Source organism: Carassius auratus, chromosome 28 (genome assembly GCF_003368295.1).
Source record: "Carassius auratus strain Wakin chromosome 28, ASM336829v1, whole genome shotgun sequence".
Lineage (NCBI taxonomy): Eukaryota > Metazoa > Chordata > Actinopteri > Cypriniformes > Cyprinidae > Carassius > Carassius auratus.
In genome coordinates, this window is record NC_039270.1 from 21856552 (window position 1) to 21875735 (window position 19184).

At 40.1% G+C, this 19184-nt stretch overlaps 3 protein-coding genes across 3 annotated transcripts; 2 read left to right on the forward strand and 1 right to left on the reverse strand.

Moving 5' to 3' along the window:
- Positions 1-334: 334 nt before the first annotated feature.
- Positions 335-3614, reverse strand: LOC113047152 (mucin-5AC-like). Its single transcript, XM_026208435.1, has 2 exons — positions 3464-3614; positions 335-2641 (listed from the first exon to the last, which is right to left on the reverse strand). The coding sequence occupies exon 2, from the start codon at positions 2631-2633 to the stop codon at positions 1092-1094; it is 1542 nt and encodes a 513-aa protein (XP_026064220.1). The 5' UTR covers positions 2634-2641; positions 3464-3614; the 3' UTR covers positions 335-1091.
- A 2044-nt stretch (positions 3615-5658) lies between these two features.
- On the forward strand, positions 5659-7954 carry LOC113047160 (protein unc-119 homolog B-like). Its single transcript, XM_026208444.1, has 5 exons — positions 5659-6121; positions 6205-6318; positions 6901-6991; positions 7113-7285; positions 7376-7954. Exons 1-5 carry the CDS (start codon positions 5836-5838, stop codon positions 7480-7482), a joined length of 771 nt encoding a protein of 256 aa, XP_026064229.1. The 5' UTR covers positions 5659-5835; the 3' UTR covers positions 7483-7954.
- An 820-nt stretch (positions 7955-8774) lies between these two features.
- On the forward strand, positions 8775-19044 carry LOC113047155 (serine/arginine repetitive matrix protein 2-like). Its single transcript, XM_026208439.1, has 14 exons — positions 8775-8976; positions 10485-10739; positions 11754-11849; positions 11956-12141; positions 12319-12402; positions 12500-12565; positions 12734-12763; positions 12848-12958; positions 13205-13337; positions 13799-15708; positions 16540-17220; positions 17304-17411; positions 18309-18419; positions 18509-19044. The coding sequence occupies exons 2-14, from the start codon at positions 10492-10494 to the stop codon at positions 18561-18563; spliced, it is 3819 nt and encodes a 1272-aa protein (XP_026064224.1). The 5' UTR covers positions 8775-8976; positions 10485-10491; the 3' UTR covers positions 18564-19044.
- The last annotated feature ends 140 nt before the right edge of the window (positions 19045-19184 follow it).

Sequence of the window (19184 nt, forward strand, 5' to 3'; positions counted from 1 at the left end):
ATGGAAGGAACTTCACATTTTAATGGTGACTTTGAACAAAACACAACAAAATAAAATCAACAGCTAAAACCACTCATTCTGTAAAACAAATATTTGTCATCATAAGTCCCCATGCTTTTACCAAACACACAAGTTATTGCATCATCAGCGATCAAACTGAGCATGCTCAGCTGCTGTTAGCAGGACCCTCACCACCAAACTTGAGACTGTAACGCTGCCTTCATGTGCGAGCTAAATTTCCAACTTCCCAATTCTGAAGTTGTCACGGGTTTGTTGTGTTTAAGTGCTTTGTTGTTGAAAAGAATAGAAATCAAGGAAGACAGGAGACTCATTCTTGCCCATTTCTTGAGGATTTTACTGGAGCCAAAATGTATTTAGTTAGAAGACATTTAGTCAATATCTAACAGATTTTGAATAAAATATAGCATCCCATTAATTTGCAAGGATATAAACATTACCCAGCACTATTGTACATAGTCACTGTACTATCTATATAGTCATCTCGTTGGTCAAAAAACAAAAACCATTGCTATAGGCAATATGCATCAAATGGTTACTTATGTACTTAAACATACATAAGTTTAATGGTAAGAAAAAGCAATGCAAATGTTCTGGGAAAAACAAATAAACCTTAACAGTCACTATCGATGGTTCTCTCCTCCATCATGTTTAAAGCTTACGGCCCACCCAACTCAGAAACTTGTGTATCACAATGATCTAAATATGACTTAGGCCATTAATGTGCCGTTTCTGCTTGGGAAACTCATATTTAGGATACTTCCAATGGCATGTGATTGCAACATAGGCTCTTCCTGTTTCGTTCATCATTTAATGTCAGCTTTGTCTATTATGAAATACTTCAATCAACCTAGAGTTTGTCTTTTTCATTTTTATTTATTGTTTGATTTTTTTGGGCCACAGCTGAACACAAATCCCTGACAATTAAAGTTGCATGTAGGATCACAAACACATCATTCGGACTTCTTATTCAAACTTTTTTTAGTAACTCAAACAAAGGCTCCATCAAAATCCCCTCATGCTTTAGACATAAGTCCAAATAGATTTCTTCCCAAGCCTTTCAAAGTTTGTATCTACGTGTCCTCTGTCCTCTCCTCCTTGGTGCGTCTGTTTGCGTACCAGAACTCAGTTATGTCTTCCACAGTGACTCTAGGCTGAATCCACAAGCTGTTCTCCTCCGTATCCTGCTCGCGTCCTCTCGTCCTCCTCCTCCTCCTGTCCTTCCTGTCGGCCTCCAGCGTGGATCCGTTGACGTACCAGAACTCCACTCTGTCCTGCACCGAAGCTTTGGGGTCGGCCCACAGGCTCTTCTTCTCACACGTCTCACCTCCTTTTACTCGCCGCTTCATCTTTTTCTTGGAGACCGACAGACGCACCCAAAGAAATATAGTAATTCCTAGAAATATGGAGGCGGTCATTGCTAAAGTCCACAATATGAGGAAACAGACCAGCTTGGATGGCCAAGAATGATTTTCTTGTGTTGGGCTCAAACATGGAGGCCTCGCTTTGTTTTCTGTGTCATTTGTGTTTGAACTGTAGTTTGTGGCATTCAGGCTGTTGTCAGTTGTGACAGAGATGTTGATGTTGGTGGGGGTACCGCCGGGTGTGTCTGGTTCTGTCCGGTTTTCTCTTCCTGTGGTTTCTGTGGGGTTTGTGAACCTGTATATATCCCCCTGTGTCGTAGAGTGAGTTGAGTTGATCTTGAGATGAGTTGAGTTGAGTGAGAGGGGGTCTCCACTTGTTGAGGTGTGGTCTTCAGGCGCATCTGTAACCGTGGGGTAACCTTGAGCCGTTGTGTAAGACGGTGTGGTCGAGGGAATATCTGTGTTTTGTGGAGTTGACCGGTTGTTACTCACTGTTGCTGTTGTATCACTGACATTGACTGTATTCGCTGTTGTGTCATAATGTGCCTCGCTGTGTTCACTTGAGAACGTGTATCTTCCCTCAGTGCCTCGTGTTCCTCGCGACTCCTCGTTCATATTTGTAAATGTGGCCAGGGTGGAGTTAGTTTCATAATTTCCTTCGTCGTCGTTCGTTCTCTCATCCTCTTTCTCTGTGGAATATTTCCAAGGAGCTGTTGAGACACTGTCGACTGGGTCTGAAGAAGTGTCTGTAGTCTGAACGGTGCTCCTGTCAGAGTTGTAGCTCACACTTGGCGTTGTTCCTGTCTCAGTGCTGTCATTCGTCTGTGTTGCGAAGTTCGTGGAAACTGTTGTATGACTTGTATTGTCATCACTCACAGTCACATTACTAACATTGGTTACGCTCTCGCCATCATCCACCATGACATGTTGAGATGGAGAACTGCTGGTGTTCAGTTGTTGCAGGGATGCTGTTTCCTGTGTGGGTGTCACATTTGGGGTTATATTTGTCTGTGTTTGCGCTTCACTGGGCAAATTGGTTATGGTTATATGCGTTGTTGCAGTCAGAGGTGACGAAGGTGTTGCATAAATAAGGGTATTTGGTTCGGGGTTTGTTTTTGTTGTTGCTGAAGTTATTTGTGTGGTATCTATGAAGTCACTTGGGGTGTATGTTGGCTGTGTGCTGAAATTAAGAGCCGAGACGATGAGGAACTGAGTGAACCACACTGTGATAAACAATAGAGTCATCTCCATTGTGACTTCTGTAAAGAGCAAGAGACGACATGAGTACAGACAACGTGACACGAAGACAGGAAAACAGATTAAAACACACTAATACAAAGTTCAGTTCATCAATGCATTACGCTCCTGTCCTCGTGAACTTACAATGAACATTTTTAAATTTTTTGAAGTTATCATTCATTTTTTATTTATATTTGTTCACTATGCATTAAATTGTGTTAATTGAAATGTTAGTTTATTAGTGTATATAGAGACTGACGTTAATTAAAATTAATGCCAATTAAATATATATTCTATCAAATATATCAAAAAATCAAATATATACTTATATAATTTATATATATATATAAAATTAACTTTTTTCTACATACTTAAATAGATTTTACATTGTTACTCTTTCAGATCAACATATTTTACTACTTTTATTATTTTCTACCCTCGTGGAGACCGCAATCCCCACAATGTCAAACATTTCAGGTTTTACTATCCCTGTGGGGACTTTTAGTCTCCACAATTTAGCATAAACAAGTACACACAGACACACATATAGTCTTGTAACATGGTAAATGTCTGCTCTCTCACTTGTGATACATATTTATTGATACCATTTTTACTATTATCACAAGTCAACTCTATAACATTGTTAATGCTGCTAAATAACAGCTCTTTTAATTTCATTTGACTGATCTGAAAAACAATCCAGGCCTACAATGAACGCAACACGTCACAAAGCTTCACACTATGTTTGAATGTGCTAAAAATAAATGAGAACTCTTAGATAAGCTTCGTCTGTATAACTTAACATTAGTTTTAGGCATTTGATAGAAACAAGTGAACTCTACCTGATGTTCAGAACGCATCACGCCGTCTCTTCCTGATGCACCGTGATTTCTTCGCGTGTGCTGTGGTGCCTTCTGGGATACTTCTGTCCTCTAGATGAAGCTCTCGAATGACATGAGGAAATGACAGTTTGATCACCATGCCAACAGTGGGATGAGGTGAGAGGCTGGGGTAAAGCAGGATGTGGTTCAGTGACTCCGCCTCTTCCCTCCATCAGTGCTGCTGTGGAAAAAAAACTGAGAACAGAGATGTGAACACTTCCTGTTGACTCATATAACATTCAGATTGATCAGTTGCACATCACTAATGAGGACATCAAACTTACCAGAAAGATGCGTGGACAAGGTGACGAAGATGTCACTGCAATTCTGTGGTGTATGTACGTGTATATAAACACACACACACACACACACACACACACACACACTATAAACTATTTCCAGCTAATTTCTTATTTCTAAACATGTAAATATTTAATTTAACATACGAAGTTTAACAAACAGACAAATCTGTTTGACAAACAGAAATGGAAAAATGAATCCCTGAAGATCTGTAAATCCTTTACTAAGTGATCTTTAGCAGTAGGCTGTATCTTTACCACACACTTGAATTTAAATACGTATATACCATATTTATCCTTATTGCAAGTGAATCTGTATTTATTTTTGATTTTGCATAGTTTTGTTCATATAATTCATCCTCCCCATGATGACATCTGCCCATTTTGACTAGCCTATACAAAGTCCATCTATCCATCTTCTTCTGTTTATTCGGGGCCAGGTCACAGGGGTAGCAGTTTAAGCAGAGACGCCCAGACTTCCCTCTCCCTAGACACTTCTTCCAGCTCTTCCGGGGGGATACAGAGGCGTTCCCAGGCCAGCCGAGAGACATAGTCCCTTCAGTGTGTCCTCGGTCTTCCCTGGGTCCTCCTCAAGGTGGGACGTGTCCTGAGCAGCTCTCCAGGAAGGCGTCCAGAACAGATGCCTGAACCACTTCAACTCCTCCTCTCGAGAAAGAGAAAAACTGAGAAAGCTAATTTTACTGCCTTTATCCAGGATCTCACACAGCTCATGACCATAGGTGAGAGTAGAAATGTAGGTAGACCGGTAAATCGAGAGCTTCGTCTTGCAGCTCAGCTCACCATGACAGACAGGTACATCAACCGCATCACTGCAGAAGCTGCACCTATCCGCCTGTCAGTCTCCCGCTCCGTCCTTTCCTCAATCCTGAAAAAGACCCCAAGATACTTGACCTCCTCCACTTGAGGCAGGAGCTCTCCACCAACCTGAAGCAGACAAGCCACCCTTTTCCGGCTGAGAACCATGGCCTCGGACTTGGAGATGCTGATTCAAATCCCAGCCGCTTCACACTCGGCTGCAAACCGTCCCAGTGCACGCTGAAGGTCCTGGCCTGATGAAGCCAACATGACATCATCATCTGCAAAGAGCAGAGGCGAAATCATGAGGTCCCCAAACCGAACACCCTCCGGCGCCTGGCTGTGCCTAGAAATCCTAGAAATAAAATATATAATATAATATAATATAATATAATATAATATAATATAATATAATATAATATAATATAATATAATATAATATAATATAAATATTTAAATATTAAATATTTCAGCTTAAAATGCATTTTATTCCACACTTTTCAGCAGTCATTACTCCAGTCTTAACTGCCACATGATCTTTCATAAATCATTCTAATATGATGATTATGTGCTGAAGAAACATTTATTAACACTTTTGAAAACATCAACTGCACTGCTTCACACTTTCAGGATTCGTTGATGAACAGAAAGACATTTATTTGAAACTGAAAACTTTTGTTATGCTTACTATCGCTTTTTAATTAATTTGCATCCTTGCTTAAAAAAGTATTGCTTTCTTTCAAATTTGCATTACTGAACTCCAACATTTGAATATCAGTGTATGGTTACTTGCTTTTAATTTTTGTGCATTTATTACATTTTGTTCACTGCTGTTACCTTATTAGGCCACAATCCACTAGTTGAGAAGCACTGTGACTTTATTTACAACTTCTCATTTTTATTACACTTCTTTCTGTCATCTCTATTCATTCATTTATCCTAATCTCTATATCCTAAATCTGCTATATTACTCCGTTCTATATTTGTCTGTTTATCTCAGATTCCCTTTTTGTCCTTTCATTGATGCCATACGTGCTGTGTCCGTGTTTAATTGAGGATTGTCTTGGATTAGCTGTTTGAGAAAGCCTTAATCTGTTTGAGTCACTGAGACACAGTTTATGAGAGAAGAGCTGAGGCTAATCACAGAGAGTGCCTGTGCTAGTTAACCTGAGAGAGACGTTCGTGGAAAAGCAGATCTCTTTGAGCAAAGACCTGGGGATGGACAGCAAGGCTGTGAAAGACTTACAGAGTGAGGAAGACATGGAGCAGGAAATGTCCTCTGAGAAAGAGGAGGACAGTGAACCAGAGGAGGAAGACGAAGCCGAGGAGGATGAGGAGGAAGTGGCAGGAATGCAGGGCAGAGGGGATCTGAGGGACATGGAGGTCTGGAATGGGTTTATTTCGGGAGCAGGACTTGCAGCTGAAGAGGAGACGCTGCTGGACTGGAAGCCAGGTGACCCTGTGACCCCTCAGTATGTCCTCAGGCTACCAGGATACACAGACGGTGAGGACACCAGGTTATTTGTGTGCTGTTGTTCTTTTACTGCAATACTGTCTGTTCTTTACTGTTATGTGTTATGTGTACAGACTACCTGTGCTCCCCAGAAGACAACATCTACAACATTAGCTTCTCACGGTTCAAAATCAGAGACCTGGAAGGTGGATCGGTCATTCTGGACCTAAAGCGGCACTGTCCGACAGGTGAGTTAGTGCCTTTTAACACGTATTTTCTGTTTCACATGGGTGATTTTGTAGAAGACACATAACTTGGCTGTGTGATATTTCAGATGGTGTTTGAGATAGAAATGTGTTTATGCTAATGAGGAGCCAAACATGTCATTTGACCTCTACATGATGTTTGTTTTCATTCAAGATTCATTCATTCTTGATTTTATTATGTGATTTTGTCAAATAATGCAATGTATCAATGCATCGTACACTTATGTACTATTATAGTGTTTATTTACACTTTGAAATACCATTTATATATATCATGTCATGTTTTTTTTTTTAAAATAATACAATGTCAAAGCATTGTTTTTGTTTTTTTACTACGATAGTATTTATTAATATTCTGAATTAGCATGTATTTTTACATTTGCAGTTTATTTTTATTTTTGGTTAGGTTTTAATTTGTTTTAATGTGCTTTTGTCATTTTTATTATTACAGTTTTGCTTTAATTAATTTTTTATTTACTTCAGATGCAATATTTCTCATTTTCAGTTGAAATCGAACAAGCCCTGTCCTAAATATGGTATAAATTCCTCTTCTTTCTCTCACAGAAATAAAGGATGTCATAGAGCTGGATGCAGGCCGTTTCATTCAGTATCATTTCAGTCCTGCTTTTCTCAGTCTCAGAGAGATTGGAGCCACGTATGTTTGTTTTGTTGTTGTTGTTGTTTTGTTGTTTTATGCTTTGAGGTCTTTAGAATAGACTAAATTTTTTTAAATCCAAATCAGTATTTGCATGATGTGCAATCTCTCTTCTGAACAGGCTTGAGTTTACAGTGGGTGGTAAGGCAGTCAACAAGTTTCGGCTGATTGAGAAGCATTACTTCAGGGATCTGCTGCTGAAGACGTTTGACTTTGAGATCGGTTTCTGTATCCCACACAGCAGAAACACCTGTGAACACATTTACTGCTTACCAGATCTGGATGCACACACAAGTGAGTAACACACACAAACATTTTACAACTGCATGAAAAATATTCAGGTGAACATAAGAGTACAGTGTTGACTATGTTGTGTTTTTTCAGTTGAGGAGATGATCAACCACCCTTTTGAGACACGCTCAGACAGCTTCTACTTCGCAAATAACACACTAATCATGCATCATAAAGCAGAGTACTCCTTCAAGCAGTGAGAACCAAACCTAAACATCAATCATAAAATATGGCAGCAGAAGACATATGCAGAGTAGTGCTGTATATTTGGTTTCATAAACCATAAACTATAGGAAAAGGCATTTCTTTGTTACTTTCCCGATGTTTGTGCTAGAGAGATGTTGTGTTGCTTGCACACTAATAAAAAGACCTTTATCAGAGAACATGCTGGTGATTTGATGTTTTGTCAACTCAGCAAGAATAGATGAGATAAAGGGAAGCCCTAATGATTAAGAGAACAAATATCTTGAGGATCCATAATATGCATGGCTTATTTATTTATTGCAATTAATGTTTGCATTTATTCATTCACTTACTCCAAAGCTCATAGCATCCTGTCTTTTTTTTTTTTATCTGTGAAGTTAGTGAAAATGTCCACTGGCTGCACACTTGAGAATCTCAACTGATGGGTAATATAGAGACTGTTTGTCTGTTTCTTGAATACTGTGTATTTGGGCATCTTTTTGCGACATCCTCCTTTCTACAAACTATAGAGCACACACTGTAGTACACACTATGAATGAGCAGTGTTTATAAGTACACTAGTAGATAGTGTCAAAGCTAACACAGGGGACTAAAAGCTAAAAACAATATATTTAAATCAGTATTGGATTCTCTTCTGAAAAAAACTATAATTTCAAATAAAGATTTCATGTAATTATTCTTTCTGTATTAGATCTTACTGAATAATGTAGTAAAATAAAACACATGAGGCTTATTTTCTGTTTGTTGTTTACATCCAAAATGAATTCAGCCAGAAGCACGCTTTATGATTTTTTCCACCAAATTAGCCCACTATTAATAATTTTTGGAGATCATAAAATAAATACACTTCCTTTTCTTATTCTTTATTATACTTTATTCAGCACAGGGATGCAATATATTTATCAAAAGTTCCAGTTATGACATTTATAATGGTACAAAAGATTGTTGGAAAAAATGTAGCACAAAAAATATTAAGCAGCACAACCGTTTTTAACACTGATGATAAGACATGTTTCTTGAGCTCTGATTTATAATGATTTAGAAAGAACGGAAGAAAGACAGAAACAGTGACACTGAAGGGTAATGACTGCTCAAAATTCAGCTTTGCTATCACAGGAATAAATATATTTTTATTAAAAAAAAGCTCATTTAAATTGCTGTTAAACGTTTTTACTGTATGTTTGTTCAAATAAACTTAAAAAAACATCTTACTTTGAAGCACACAAACACGCTTGCGTGGGTGAAGCGAGTGAGTGGAGTTGTGGGAAATGTAGTCCACAGTCAAACCTCGAACTTTATCGCGAGGTAGTCCCGATGACGTCTAAATGAGCGTTATCTATTCATTCTAGGCAACGTTGCGTACATCGTTTTTATTTTACAAGGATTATTTGCTACAGAATCGCTGTGTTTTTGCTCGTTGTGCCACAGTTGCTCGGTGTTTGGCCTGTAACGGTTCCACTGTCGTTCTCTCCCTGAGCGGGACCATAGAGGTACGTAGCTCTCGCGTTACTGAAGCTCGGCGAGCCGTTAGCATGCTGTACCGTGGAGGGGTCCTGCTAGCACACAAGGCACAGCTAGCGCGCTGAAACAACTCAAATACTGTTATACAAAGAAACACTGAGGGTATTTAGTGAGTAACGTCGTTACATAAACACTTAAAGTGAAAGAATATCAGCGGGTTGTTGTGTGGAGGAGGCATTAGCAGCACAGAAGGCCTCGGCCTGTTGCTGGCTTCAACACTAGTGTGTTTAAAAGCCTTGTGGGCGCGATACAGTGTCTCTAACGTTATTAAAGCACAATGAACAGGCTACCTAGACAGCATGACATATTATGGCACGTTGGGAGCGTTTACCTCGGCTTTAAAGCTAAATTTTTAACATATGTTTGTGTACAACACAGTCTCTGTAACGTTAATTATTAAACAGCTCATAACTGATTTTGAACCAAACTGCTTTACTCTTCATATACATATATCTTTCCAGTAATGTCAGAGAGAGTGCTGAATCTTGGTACTTCGGGACCAATGGTGTTAGTGATTCAGCACATTAAAAGATGCACTTAACGTACATGTCTGTAGAAAGCCATTGGTTTGCATCATGGTGTGATTTGGAAAAACATTGTAAATTTGCAATTCTGGGCATTTAAGGGTTGCATAAATTCACTGCTATTTTCGAGACATTGAGTACAATACAACTACATCCCAATTATGACAATAAATGTCACTATTTGATCATATAAAATAAGAAACCATATGTTAAATGTGTCATACTTCATAAAATAACTGTGTAATGTTAATTGAATTAGAAATTAATTGAATGGGTTCCCTTTTGTGTGAACAGATTAAAAAAAAAGGAAAATAAATAAATAGGCTAAGCTTAAAAATAGGCATCATATTTTTGGTCAACTTCAGGGCATTGTAAGCATTTTCCAGTAACTAGGCAAATAGAAATAACATTGAAATTATTAAAAACTGTGTTAGCTGCCTGGCACAATTTTGTGTGACCTAAGCAAGTTCTTTATTTACCCCTATTTAGTGTATGTTAGGTATTATTTGTTTTATACAAACTTGCTGTTCTGCTAGGGTCTCGAAATAAAGATAAATCCGCTCAAGCTTGGCATTTTTGCATGGTTAAAAATAAAGTCAGCACATCAAGTTGTCATTTCTGTTAAATCTGTTTTTGTTACATTGTGAATGTGATGAGTCAGCAACAAGAAACTAGTACTTCTGTAGTTTTAATTCCATTTGGCGTCCTTCCTTCTCTATTAACTGTTTACATGTTTTAGTTTACTCCAAAAAAATTCAAAAAGGTAATAATTGTTATTTACATGGTTAAAGCTCACCATTAACCACAGATGCAGAAGGCAGCACTCGTTTATTCACATTATTTATGTATCAAATGCTTTTACCCCAGCCAGGGCCTCTTACGGTGTTGTGATGTGCAAAGTTGTTCAGTTCAGTGCTCACTCATAAGTTCTCATGCTGTGTCTGGCCTCTCAGAGCAGAGATGTATAACGGTATCGGTTTGACCACGCCGCGAGGCAGTGGCACCAACGGCTACGTTCAGAGGAACCTGTCCAGCATACGTGCAAAGAAAACCAGGGACGAGCGCGGAGGAGAGCGGGACGAGAAAGACCGAGAGAGACTGGAGAGCCAGCTGAACAGACAACCTAATGCTGATATCCTCGAGCACCAGAGGAAGAGACAACTGGAGGTGAAATGTGCCGAGCTGCAGGACATGATGGAGGAGCAGGGGTAAGATCAAACAGAAGTGGAAAAAAGTCCCTGTATTTTTGGGTTGCATTTAAAATGAATTAATCTAGGTGGGCACTATAGGAATTTTGTTTGGAGTCTGTAAGATTTAAAAAAATAATTCAATACTTTTTATTCAACTGTGATGCATTAAATGTATCAAAAGTGACATTAAAAATGATATACAAAATATCTGTTTTCAATAAAAGCTGTTTGAACTTTATCACAGTTTCCAAAAAAAAAAGAATAATTATATATATATATATATATATATATATATATATATATATATATATATATATATATATGTTAGTAATCTGCTGTTTTAATCATTAATCTAAATACTGTAGTAATGACTGCTGAACATTCAGATTTGCCATCACAGGAATACGTTTTAGGATAGATGACATTTATTTTACAATATGTTTGAACAATAAATGCAGCATTGGCAGTAGGGCTGCACAATTATGACAATCATAATTGATGATTATTGCCTTGAAATTGCGACTATTAATTATGATTATCACAATTTATATTAATGTTTATACCATTGTTTAATGCAACTACATTGCTGCATTTTTAGATAAAAACAAGCTGAAAACTAAAAAAAACTTTTAGTGCTTTTCTATAGTATTAAGCCTCAAATGTCAACTATTTATCAGATTGGTTCTTCTTAAAAAAAAAAAAAGGTATTATAATGTTGAGCTAAAACGATGGAAAACCCCTTAAGGTAACTTGTAGAAAGAAAAAAACGCATCTTAAGCAAACTTTGAATGATTAATTGTCACTTTGAGCGATTGTACTTGTGGTATCCATAATTGTAATCACGATTAGAATGAAACTTGTGCAGCCCTACTTGGCCGTATAAGAGACTTCTTTCAAAAACTTGACAAACTCCTCCTGACCCCAACATTTTGAACTGTAGTGTTTTTATGATTTTTCCTGTGCTCTACACTTGGGTTTGTGTTCTGGAGAAGGTTCTTCAGGAGCAGATATTAAGAGCATGCTGTGTGACAGGTACTCTGCAGAGGAGATCGAAGAGAAAGTCAACACCTTCCGCTTGATGCTGCAAGAAAGACAAGAACCTGCCCCTGCTCCAGCAGACAGGCCAGCGTGAGTATTACTTCAGATCATCCAGACAGACGTGAAGGAGCTTTCATTGCCTTTCTGTGCACTGTTAGTAGTTTTATTCCCTTCCATGTTTCGCTCTTTCTCACAGCGTGACTGAGACTCATGCACTGGCAGCTGCTAACCAGCAAAAAAATGACCGTCTGAGAGAAGCGTTCGGGATCAGCTCTGACTACGTTGACGGCTCATCCTTTCATCCTGACCGGAAGGAGCGAGAGAAGGAGAAGAGGGAGCAGGAGAGGCTGGAAAGAGAGAAGCAGCAGCAGCAGAAGTACCAGTGAGTAGACGGAGGGGAGATTGAAGGGGTCTTATCATGAGCAATCACTTTTATCTTTCTCTTTTGAAATAAAAGAGCTTGATGTACTGTAACTTTCAGAAGTACAGACTTTGACGTCTTGTATCTTATCTGAGGAGTTACCTTATGTTCTGTCTTTGTCTCATCATTTTGTTTCAGAATTATTGAGTCTGATAAGTCGGATTCATCTCCTGAGCGAAAAAAGAGCCGGAAGAAGAAAAAGAAAAACAAAAGCAGAGAAAGGTAAACTGGAGAATGGAGAAGTTATTTGGAACACTTTAAGCGTTAAGAGTTTTATAAGAACAATATATTAATGAGTCAATTTTCACTCTTGTAACAGCTCTGAGAGCCCATCACCTTCTCCTCGACGAGAGAAGAAAAAGGACAAAAAGAAGAAAAAGAAAAGGTTTCATTTAATGCCCTTAAATTACAATATTCTGTTCATACTAGGTCTAGATGTAGAAAATCTGTTTTATGTGTTCAAGAAATGTTTTAGCATTAGAAATGCTCAAGAACTTGAGAAGATTCTGGATAATTTTTTAAACTGCTTAAAAATATAAATGTTTGCTTTCAGAGAGGAATCTGTGAAGAGTGACACAGAGAGGTAGGATTTCTCCTCCTCATCACTCCGTTACCTCTGATAACTAGATGTATTATAATTGAAATGTTATCATTTGTCTTCCCACAGTTCATCAGATGACAGAGAAACAGCCAAAAGAAAAAGAAAGAGTGACAATGAGTCTCCTCCTCCCAGTAAGAGCCGAAAACGGCAGAGTGCATCCTCCAGCCCAGCTCACAGGTATCACATGCACGCTGTGGGATCCATAATATAGTATGCCTTCAGGTTTTACTCTTTATATTCTTATAGCAATTACAAGAACATTTTCCACTATAAATAAAATTTCTCCTTTTCAATGTTTTTGGTTTTAATTGTCCTAAAATACATCAAATATGTATGCTTGCTCAGCGTTTCAAATTTAGTTTATCAAATATTCCTAATTAGTAAGAGTTCATGTAAATATAGATGCATGACTTCTGTTTTCAGCCCGTCCCCCCAAAGAGGGAAACCACAGAATAAATCAGATTCTCGTCCAGACGAGGGGAGGAAAGGGAGATCACCTGACAGAAGGCGCCGTGGCCGTAGTGAGGAAAGCCCAAAACGGGTGGAAGTCCGAGAGGTAATGTGTAGTTTTGGAAGTCACGGAGGCATATGCTGTAATAATTTAATCCTATTTATTCATTGTTTGTTTCATTGTTGTATTATAGTATTTTCTTTTTAAGTAAGCATTATATTTTTACAGTAAACTTATTATTAGTATGTATTCTATTCTGTAACAACAACCAAACACATTCAGATGGTCTTTGGCCTTTGTTGCATCTCCTTTGTTGTATTGTTTTTTTGATCCTCTTGCCACGACAAGCATTGCATTTTAATATAGTATGTCAAGATAAAAATAGTCCAGTTTCTAAAAATGCACCTCAAGAACTCATTGAATGCAAGAACTTGTCTTGTAAACACTTGATGGCTTGGCCGAGTTAGGCCGAATTAGTTGAGCAGTTCAAGCAACCCTCTTACTAGTAAAAAAAAAAAAAAAAAAAGTTTTGCACCTCAGTAATTTTTCGTCTTCCCCATTTTTAGAGGTCACCAAGACGCTCAAGATCGCCTGAGCACAGTAGAAGAGACAAAGGCAGAGAACGTGCGAGAGAAAAAGTGCAAGAAAAACCTCAGAGAAGACGATGCGACTCCTCATCGCTATCTCCTCCACCAAAGCAACAGCAGGACAGACGACCACGGAGCGAAGAGAGACGGAAACCCCCTCAGACAAGAAGACATGACTCTTCACCCTCTCCACCACAAAAGCAGCAGCGAGGGCGGCGACAACAGAGCGAAGAGAAAGAGAAACCCTCTCAGCCGAAAAGACCCAACTCTCTGTCTCGCTCTCCGTCTCCTAAGCGGCAGAGAGACAAGAACCGAGGGGACAATGAGAGAAAGGACAAAGGTCAAAGAAGACATGACTCATCCTCGTCCCTGTCTCCTTCTCCATGTAAAGATCGAACAAGAAGAGGACACAGTGGGGAGAAAGAGAGAGCTGTATCCCCCAGGGACAGGGACACAGAGAGGCATGGAGAGAGAGCGAGAGACAGACAGAGGAATTGTGATAGAGATACAATCCCATCTAGTAGAAAAGATGACCGAGGACGGGAGAGTGATAGAGGGAAGGAGAGAGACCGAAACCGATCAAGTGACTCCATGTCTCCTGCCAAGCCCTCGCCTTACGCCAACGGAAGGCAAAAAGAACGAAATCATGAACTAGAGAAGGAACGAGAAGAACAGCGAGAGAAGGATCGAAGACGGGAGGAGGAGATGAAAGAAGAAGCTTTGAGAAAAGCCAGAGAGAGTGACGGAGCACAGGAGAGAAACCGCAACAGAAGAGAAGAGGTGTCTCGATCAGACAGGACGTCCTCCTCTAGCGGTCAGCCTGAGGACAGACGAGGCGCCAGAGGAAGCGAGACAGAGCAAGAGGTGGCCAAGAAAGACGGGAGAACAGAGAAGAGTCCTCAAGACCAGAAGATGGACAGACCGATGCAAAAGGAAATGCCTGGGAAGAAAGACAAACTAAAAGCTGCGAGCAGCAGCAGTAGTAGTAGCAGCAGCAGTGAAAGTGACAGTGACAGCTCCTCCTCGTCATCCTCATCCTCCTCCTCCTCCTCTTCATCATCGTCATCCTCGGAAGATGAAATGAAGAAGAAGAAAAGTTCAAAAGACAGCAGTGCTTCAGGTATGCCAGTTTCTAATGCTGTCATAGCTCAGGCTATTGCGCGCCGAGAGAAGGAGAACCGAGGAAGGAATGCAGAGAGTGATGAAGGCAGGAAGATGTACCCTCCTCCCACACAAACACAGAGCTCACCTCCTGAGTCCCAGAGAAAAAGGGACGAGCGGAGACCTGGCCACTCCTCGTCTCCTTCCACAGGAGCCAAAGATCAGGAGCGTGGAAAAGAGAGGTACACTCCCACAGGGAGTTCAAGTCCACCTCCCTCACCCCCTCAGAGAGGACGGGACAGAGGAGCCCCAAGTGGGGACAGGTACACGCCTCCAGTAGAAACCAAATCTCAGAGCAGAGATCGAGGAGGCGAGCGATACACCCCGTCAGAGCTGGAACGAGTCTCTTCACTTCCCTCTCCTGACAGGGGAAGAGACCGACCGAGTGACCGAAAGAAAGATGCGTCACCTTTGTCTCCGAGGGGGAAAGGAAGGAACAACGTGCCACCGGTCAAACAGACGGCTTCTCGACCTTCACCAAAACGCACTCCACCACGACAGTACCAGAACCCACAACGCTCTCCCAGCCCGAGACGAGGAGCGAGGAGACCATCACCTCCACGAAACTCATCCCCTTTCCGAAGGGACCGCAGCCGGGAGCGCCTCCGAGAGCGAGAGAGAGACCGATTCAGGGCAAGACCAGTGGACAGAGACCGAGAGCGTTCTAGAGAGAGGAGAACAAGGAGCAGCAGATCTAGGAGTCCCCGAAGACCAAGTCCTTTATACAGGTTAGTCAGAGAACCAGTTTGTGGAAAGCTAAACTCAACCTTAAAAATAGACAATACAGAAGACAATCTGTGGTTTTTATTTTTGTTTTCACAAGAAGTCTAACAGCAGTCAGTGTTCCACACAGAGATCTGATCTGATCATCATCCGTCTGTCAGGAATAACATGAAGAAACAGAACAAACTGAGACAGACTCAATCCAGAAGAACTGTGGACCAAAAAATTTACCTGCAAAGCTTCCTGACAAACTACGCCTAAGTGCATCTAGGGCAAAACTGCTTTAAACGCAAAGGATGCTCACACAAAATGTTAATTTAATTTAGTTAATAGAAGTGAATTGATAAAGTAAATCTAGTTATGACATTATTTTTGAGAGCCTCTTCATTTTACAGCATTTTTACACAAGTGCCTAAAACTTTTAGCTTGTAGCTTTGCAGGTTCTTGGAGACGTTGCCACAATATACACTTGTCAACATTTGAAGTGAATCAAAACCTTTCATCGAAGATGTCATAAAAGCTAAACCTAAAATGTGTTCTTGTCTCAGGACAAATTTGAGGTACTTTTTTGATCCACTACAAATGTTGACTACTGTATATTTTTATGATACATAGACAAATGACGGAGTGACCGAAAGAATAAGGGTTTTCACGTGTCTTGCCAGTGACATGCTTGAACTATTTTAAATTTATAGATATATTTAACCCATTGTTATATATATTAAAACCAATTTCAAGGATCACATGATGCTATAGAAATCATTGTAATATGTTTGTTTGGTGCTTAAGAAAAATGTTTTCTCAATCTCTGCAATCTCTTCTCTCTCTGCACCCAGGTCTCGGCGTTCACCGTCTCCTGTCCGCCGACGCAGAAGTCGTTCACTGTCAAGAGAGCGAGAGCAGGAGAGGAGGAGGAACCGAGAGCGAGAGAGACAGCGTGAACAGGAGAAAGAAAGAGAACGGGAGCGAGAACAAAGAACGAGGGCGCCCCCCAAAGATCCCACTCCTCCACGCCGCTCTTCATCATCATCCTCTTCCTCCAGTTCGTCCTCTTCAGCCTCGCCCTCTCCTCAAAGACAGATGAAGGGTGTGAAGTCTACAGATGCAGAGAATGACAGATCAAGGGAAAGTGATGAAAAGCAACCAGAAAGGAACTCGAAACGTCCGTCTCCTTCCCCTCCCAAAGACAGCCGTCTCCATCCCAACCAATCACATCGTGAAGCACCTGTCCGTTCTAGATCACCAATGACCAGCCTGTCACACAGCAGGGGTCCACCTGGTGACCGATCAAGAGGCCAGTCCCCGTCATCTGTCCCTGAGCGGAACCACGGACCGCCAGCAAGAGGGAAGACTGCCTTGAATGGGAAACCAGAGAAGGAGAGCTCTGGCCAACAGCAGAAGAGAAGCAGCTCAAGCTCTTCTTCATCTTCCTCATCGTCGTCCTCTTCCTCATCCTCATCATCTTCATCATCATCCTCATCCGACAGCTCAGACTCTGAGACGGAGAAATCCAAAGGGTAAGTGCCAAAGCTTTCTGCATTTATTCAGTTAAATGTGTGTGTATATATGGTACCCTTCGTTTCAATGTTTGTTTTTCCAGGGGTGTTAAAGCACGTACAAATAAAGAAGCAAGCAAGAAGGCCAAAAGCCGAGCTTCTTCATCCTCCTCATCCTCATCCGAAAGTGAACAAGAAGATAAGACAAAAAGGTAGAATATTTTGCTCTCTTTTTTTCTCATCTAAAGAAATGTCGAATTTTCCACTGCATTTAATTCAAATTTTAATTTGACCCTCCAGGTTTGCATGCATGAACCAACAATCTTACATTTTCAGTCTTAGGTTACTGAAGTATCGAGGAAAAAACAAAAAAACTTCACATTGGCTGTGATTTAGTTAAAGAAGGAAACATGTTCTGTGTTTTTCAAAGTAAAACACTGTGTTCTATTACAAGAGAGCAGCTCTAATCCATTGATTTCAGATTCTCAGAGTGGCTTGGTTTACACACATTCCTTTCTGCATCTGCTCTGAATCTGGGGCACTTGTAATGAGTGTTTGGGAACACATGAACCACCATCCCAGACTCGTAATGAGGAGCGCTTACGAACTGCCTGTGGTCAACAACCGAGAAGCTTTGTGTGCTCTCTGCACCTTTCCACCAAAATAAAATCCCACTTTTATGAATATTTTATAAAGGTGTGCTGTAAAATAAAATGAATATTATTTTTATTTTTATTTTACAGTAAATTTACAATAGTACAATTTTTTTCTTCTCTTTTTATAGTCTGATTGACATAATTAACAAGGTTTTGGTCATTGTACAGCCCTTTAAACAGCCACAGGAAACTTGGATCTCAATAAAAATAAAATAAAAACACTTTTTAAGTGGCAGTTGATCATAAAAAAACTTCTGTGAATAATGAACAAGTAAAACAAATTAAAATTGTCAAAAGTTAATAGTAATTTAATGCCAGATAAAAAAAAGTTTATAAGACAAAAAAATCTATCTTCCCCCATGCATTATTAGATAAACTGTTCACATGAATTGCATCCCATTTCACTGCTGTACTCTGAAACACTGTCTCAATCATTTCCTTTGACCTCTGTAGTCCTCCGCGGCCGAAGAGAGTGCCAGCAGACTCCCTGAGAGACTCTCGCTCACTCAGTTACTCTCCTCCAGCGAGGCAGCGAAGACCTGCACGTTCTCCAGCCTCACGACGGTCAGTTCTGAACAGATCTACATCTCGTTACTGCCATTTTCAACTCTCGGCTCTGGCTGATACTGATCTTCATCTCTGTTTTCCACCAGCACTGCGAGCAGGAAGTCGAGAAGCAGATCTCCAGACAGTCGACGGAGGAAATAAGTGAAGCCTCTTTTGTTTTCTGGACTCTCTTATCTGACTGGACTGAATCATCTCAGTATCAGATGGATGAGACTGGAAATGTGACTAGTTTTAATGGTGATATTTTCACCATTAGTAGAGGAAGGTCTCTCGGCACCTGGTTCTTTGTAACTCAATTTATTTTTTACTTTTATTGTGGTGTAATTAATGGATAAGGAGGAGCCAGCTGAGACACTGAAGATCTTGACAACTATTGTTCTTTGCCAACAGATGCTGGACACTATTTGTACACACACACACACGCATGCATACACAATCAAATAAAATCACATGAGTCCGGTGGTTTTCTGTCTGCTACATTGTTCTGAATGTAGATGAACATCTGTAATTTGGGGATCAGAATGGACTATATTCTGTTTCTGCATATGTGGACGGGAGTCTGTTCCTTTTTGTTTATTTGTGGAAAAAAAATTATGAATAATAAAATGGCAGTAGAATCTTGTCTGTAGTTTGTGGCACCGAAGGAGAAGCTGATGCTAATACACAGCACATCAGAAACCGTACATTGATTCACACATACAGAGGTTTATATATTCCTTAAAACTGGTGTACATCTAAAAAAAAAAAAAAAAGAAAAAGACA